Source organism: Gavialis gangeticus, unplaced genomic scaffold (genome assembly GCF_001723915.1).
Source record: "Gavialis gangeticus isolate Ggan-Ray unplaced genomic scaffold, GavGan_comp1, whole genome shotgun sequence".
NCBI classification, from domain to species: domain Eukaryota; kingdom Metazoa; phylum Chordata; order Crocodylia; family Gavialidae; genus Gavialis; species Gavialis gangeticus.
The window spans coordinates 38654538-38660657 of NW_017729025.1; the positions used below are offsets into that span (position 1 = coordinate 38654538).

Below are 6120 nucleotides of genomic sequence, written 5' to 3' on the forward strand. Positions count from 1 at the left end.
TCTGGGGGCAGCCTATGAGCTGTACATGTGGGCCACGCCCTGCTGGGACCAGGGGAACCACCCTTCCTTAGCCCCTCCATATGGCCCCCCACACCCATACCCCCCTCCACAATCCACCCACAAACTTCACACCCCCAAGCCACCTCCACAAACCTCACACCCCCAAGCCAACTCCACAAACCCCTCACCCCCTTACCTGGCCCTGTGGGTCAGGAGTGAAGGGACTGAGGCGGGGGCAGACTGTGGGTTGAGAGTGAGGGGCAAGGCACTGGCATAGCTGTGCTGCTCAGCGCTGCACATCTTGGTAAGCAAAGGGGATGGGGCGGCTCTGACTTGTCTATGGCAAAAAAGCCAAAGTGTATATTCTATTTAGAATCTATTTTATTATGATGATAGAGGCACTGGTAGGCTTCCAAATTGCTTTAAACTTGTAAATATATTAATAAACCTTTGCCCAACTGATCTCTGTGTATAATGGAATTTCATTTTAATAATGAAAGAACACTATTTTGGGTATTTTAATGAGATAATTTGAGTTTCTTATCAGAGAATTTGCAGTTTTTAAATAGGGAACACCAGGATCTCTTCTGGTGAGACAAATGGCAAGACCCAGGCAGAGGAGTCTGTCCAGGGCCAGCAGTGGGGACCCAGCTGGCAGGCAGACGAGGTGGCTGACCTGTTGACAATTTGGGGCCAAGAGGATACACTTCAGAGTGGGCCACTGCAAAGAGCGCATCTTCTGAGCAATAGCCGCCCAGATGGCAGAGCGGGGGCACCCCATCCAGGTCTGGCAGGCATGCAACCATGAGGGCCGCAGGTCAAAGGGGGCAGATGCTGTCGCAGGTGGCAGCAGCTCACACCCAGGCAGCAGCCCCCACTGCCAGACTGCTGCAGTACAATGAGCTGGGGCCACTCCAGGTCAGGGCTGCTTCAGCAGTCTGACTGGCACGAGGGGTAGTGTCCCCAGTAGAGATGATCCGTGCAGGGCCCGGGGCAAATCAGCCTGTATGGGGCCCCGTCTCTGGACTCAAGCTGGTGGGTGGGTGGGGAGGGGGTGCCGAGTGGCTGGATGTGAAGTTGGTGGCAGTGCAGAGTCACTGCAGTCGCCCCGCCTGTCTCTAGGGTCTGGGGCAGTTGCCCTGGTTGCAGCCCTTCTCCCCAGGAGAGACCTAGTTCCCAGATACCAAATGGCTGGGCATCACAAGCTCCTGAGGGCAAGTAGCCCTGAACTGCTTGCATGGGCAAGTTTTTATATTGCACATGTGCTGGCCCCAGGCTCTAGCTCCCCTGGCTGCAGATCTTGGAGGAGCTGGGCAGGGTTATTTTGCCCCAAGTGGCACAATTTGCCCCACACCAAAGTGCACGTCCAGGCATGTGCGCTGAGGCAAAAATCCCTGGCTCAAATTTGCTGCTCCTGTTTGAGCTGCTGCAAGCACACATGCCTGCATGTGTGGATACACCTTAAGAGTTTATTGTAATACTATTCAGCTCTTTTTGTACTTCAACTTTCATTTTTCTCTGTGCTATTTACCATGGTAAATATGCAGGCTGTCTTTATAGTTAAATTCTTCCTCATTGGTTCCTTTACTGGTGCCACTATTTAAGTATATGAGGCAAGTACTGTAAGTAGTAGTAGTAATCTGAATCAAAATCCTAGATTGACATATCAGAGTTGGTTGAAAGGATTACAGGCTTATTTACGTATAGTGCTATTCAGGAATAGCAGTCCCTGAATTACTTTGTGTAAACACTTATTCCATAATGAAGTATTCCTTGTTCTTCTTTTTTTTAATTTTAGATGAAGTGAAATGGGAACCAGGAATTCTTTCTACTGGAATAAATATTTACACATGGAGTGTATTCAGGAATATTCAGCTATTCCTGAATATAGTTCTGTGTGTATTTTGGTTTTTCATTTTTGCTATACATTTGGTTTTGCTATCAGTTAAGTGGAAAAGAAGTGGGGAAAAAAAGATGTCTCAGTTCAGTGGGTGTTAGTTTAGAAGAACCAGTGACAGGATCATCTCAAGCCATCTGTGGTTGTTCATATTTTTGCAGAAAGAACTGGGTTAACAGAGATGATTAACTGACAGAATAGTAACATACCCTGTGGAGTTTCTGAAGAGAAAAGTTCATGATTATATTGTGAACTTCAGTGTGGTAATTGAATTTAGAACTTTTTTTAAAATATTTGAAAATCCACTTCTCATTTTCTTTGTCAGCATCTTAATTAAAGAGTGTTATACAGCACAGCATAGCATCATGGTACATGGAGAGCCATCATTGATCCGTAATTCCGAACAGAAAAGGTTTTTAGATGTCGCAAGGCAAGTGCAAAATCTTCATCATAAGTTTTGGAGTTCAGAAGCAGTAATGTAGTAGCAGAAAAGTAAAGGAGACAGAAACAATGTTATCTTTTTCAACACATTTGTAATGAACATTTTTATATATTCAAAACAGTACTAAACATATTTTAAAAAGCTTTGAATTGTAAAGCTTTTATAATAATTCAGATGTTTAAGGTAAGCACTCTTAACATGGAGGAGTTAATATTATGGGGCTTTTTATTTTGCTGATATTAACCCTGTTATTGAAAATGGGATGAATTCTGATTATTCAGTCCTTATTCAGAATTTGTCTATTGAAGTCAGTGGCACTTCGCCTTAGACAATTATGGATTTTTGGATCCATGATTTGTGCCTGATTACAGAAGAAACAAGCATAGGATTTTTTAGGAAGGCTTTGTCAACTGTTAACTCTTTGGTATAAATTTATAATACAATGCAGTCTTCACATACTGAAAACTAGCTTCCTAAGATGATTTCATCAAGGTGGCTTCCACCATTAGTCAGGAATGATAATTGGAATTGGTATCCTTTTTCAGATTCATTTTATTAATGGTGAGTTGCTGCTTATCTTAATTTCTGATTTTTACACTAAAATAGATGGAAGAGTTTTCATTTTTCTTTAAGTCTCTTCAATTCCCAGACAAAAATCTGTATTAAAGATTTCCTTAGAGTGTAGTTAAGATTGAGAGTACATACATGCCATTTAAGGCTAGAAAATGCTGGTCGTGTAGTCATGCCTAAAACAACCATTAACTTCAATTCTCAGTTTACTGGTTTTGTAATCTCAAGTCCAAACAACTAACTCTGCCTTGTTGTTATAGGTACCTTAACTGTGCATTTCTGTATCTTGATTTCTGGATTTTATTGCAGTTGTGTAGTATATCTCTGATTGGTAATATCAGTCTTGTAGCATCTACTGTAACTGTTTCCAGGGGAGGCAGTATCAAGGCATTCTTGTTAGTCTTTAGCTTTTCTTATGAGTTGGAAACAAGGAGAGAGCCAGTACCATGTGACCATCACCTTTTAGCAGAACATTAAGTGCTGCGTGAACTCCAGTTTAGAACTGCTTGGTTGTTTGGTTTGGTTTGGTTTGTTGGGGGTTTTTTGTTGTTTTTTTTTGGGGAGGGGGGGTAGTTTTGTTTTGTTTCATTTTGATAACCCCACCCATAACTGTTTGTTGAAGGAATAGTGGAGTCAGAAGTTTAAAATCTAAAATTCTGGTTTACTTTATGCGCCTAAATGGCAGTTTTCCAGCTGCAGAAGCAGCTTTTTAGGCACTGTATGCACTGTGTAATTGTGTTGTCTCTGCAGAAGGAGTGGGGATGGGGGTCAGGTGGGAGCAGGGGTAGAGAGTGAGCGAGGCAGGTATAACCCTCCAGTGGTTTAGCTCTCTTTTCCACTGCCCCTTGAATTTAATAGATGATGGACAGTACTGCAGAGAAGTTTCTGCCTTGAAGCCCCAATCCTGCAAACACTTTAGCATGTTCTTTAATTTGCGTAAGGAGTCTCTCTAAAGTGGGAGAAACTACCCAAGAGAGCAAATTGAAGCATATGTGTGCAGAATGAGGAATTTAGTTCTGAACGTAGTCCTGGATCTGTTCTGAATGGTTCAGTGATCAAAGACAACTTTGGTTCCTAATCAGATTTTGAAATCATGATATCACTGTAGAAGTAAAAATAGATCTTTCTCTTTTTCTTTTTTTTCCTTTCCATCAGGTTCTCTTCTTTTGGAGTCCAAAATTAATCCAAACACTGCGTACCAGAAGCAACAGGTAAACATATTAGCTTTTATTTTACTTTGCCTCCTTTTTTTTTCTTCTTTCTTAAAAAGGAAAAGTCATCTTAAAGGAGTTTGTTTTTTTTTTTTTTTTTTTATAGTCTTCTTACTGCAAGTGACAGTGTGTTTCTCTGCAATATCATCAGAGAAATTCTTTTCTTTTTCTTTCTTTTAGTTGTTTTGTGCATTTTCTAGTATTTTGTATGTGGTAAATTTCACTGCTTTTGTATAATCAGTTCCCCATTAATATTTGTGTATTTTATATAGTAACAAAAGAGAAATATCTGGAAAAATAAGAAAATATGATTGTAAAACATAAATTAGCAGGGGCTACTAGCGTACCTGAAATTCTTTAAAATTATTTTTTGAAACTGAATCTATTTCAGGTAACTTGATGAGTTGTTTCCTCCTCCACCCTGCCTCCCCTTTATATAAACACATTTTTTTTAGTTTAAAGTACTGTATGTATATGTAAATTTCCATTTTCTTGGTGGAAGATGTTTTAAAGTTTTATGAGGCAGTGTTCAGAACATGTCATAGCTTTCCAAACAGCTAGAAATATTAATGCCTGCTTTTTTTTTTGTTGCAATTCTGGAGTTGACTGCTCTTTTGCCTGTAAGTAGTCTGCATTGCTAGCTTGGGGAGCACTTCAGTGAAAAGTGCAGTAACATAGAATTTGGGTGTCTTGTTAGAAAGCACATTTATAGCACAATGTAGATGGCCTCTAGATCTTATGTTAAAGTTGGTTTGTATGAATAAAGCTGATTAGAAAATAATTTTAACAATGGTTGAGAGAGTGTTAGAAAGCCTCAGTAATATATCGTGTTATCTGAGCAAAGATGCCTGTAAAATTATATATAAGCTTTACTCTCTTTTAATAAACGTTTAGAAATTTTTAGGGGCAAAAAAAAAAAGAGTTCAGAATGTTTGTAAATGTTCAGCTTATTTGAATAGATTTTTTTTTTCTTTCAAAGATCTTCCTTCCTTCCTATAGAATAAGAATTAGATTCCAAACCTCTAGGGGGGGAAAGCTTACTTCTGAATTCTTATGGTTACAACCTGATGCCCCCTCTACCTCTCTTTTTTCCTCCAACTGGATCAGTATTCATTAAGAGAGCCGTTTTTTGTGTAGTATTCATTGCAGCTTTTTTCAGTTTCCTGTAGTGAATAGAGGTACACTTGGTTATCTCTGCTTTTTTTCCTTTTCTGAAGCTGCCGAGCTGTGCACTATAGCAACTCACTCAACCTGGGGAGAGTCAGAATCTATATGTATTGCTTTTTCATTGATGTAGGACCTGAGAAATTTTGAGAAATTTGCCATACTGTCAGCTGTCTACCTTACATCTCTACTGCTGATCTACATGAGTAGAGTCATTCTGCGGCCTAGATCTGCTTTTAGCAAATGAATTATCGTATCCATCTCAACCGTAATAGATTCAGCATGAACAGAGATTCCTGGCATAACGGCAGTTAGACAAATATTGATGCCCTAGAATAAATCATCTAGGCTTCAGTTCTAGCTTTCACGGTTGGGAGTGTCTGTCATTCATCAAGCTGGTTGTACATAGACTTAAGAGGAGCATCGATTGGCCTTGCTGTCTGACATTCAGGTCCCACAATGTCAGTGTAGACTTGAAATTTGAAACAACCTCACTAAATGAAATCTAATGAAATTTCTTATTTTGTTTTTTGTTGTTGTTTTGGGGGGGTTGGTCTAGAAACAGAAAGCAGAAATTAGCTTTTACTTTAGATTGTACTTATACATGGTGACAAAAGCCATAATACATGTATTTTAATTGGGGGTGAACATCTCTATTTAGGATTATTTTCATGTCTCTTAGCTCTGAAAAACGAAATGTAATGGGGCACTTGTAACAGATACCAAAGCTATCCTGGGTCTCCCTACTACTCTAATAGGAAATGATAATCCTTTCCATGTGGTTTCTGTAGCGGAATTACCACCAGTGTCCTCCCCCCCCCCCCCCCCGAGCAAGT

At 40.1% G+C, this 6120-nt stretch overlaps 1 protein-coding gene across 2 annotated transcripts in view; it reads left to right on the top strand.

Annotated features, from left to right (window-relative positions):
- PPP4R3A (protein phosphatase 4 regulatory subunit 3A) overlaps positions 1 to 6120 on the top strand; it is a 77704-nt gene that overhangs the window by 14069 nt on the left and 57515 nt on the right. Inside the window, exon 2 of one of the 2 annotated variants that reach the window (XM_019518654.1) lies at positions 4065 to 4120. The exons of the other annotated variant lie outside the window; for it this stretch is intronic. Coding sequence (XP_019374199.1) covers positions 4065 to 4120 — 56 coding nt within the window. The remainder of the gene's footprint in view (positions 1 to 4064; positions 4121 to 6120) is intronic. 2 annotated transcript variants of the gene reach the window in all.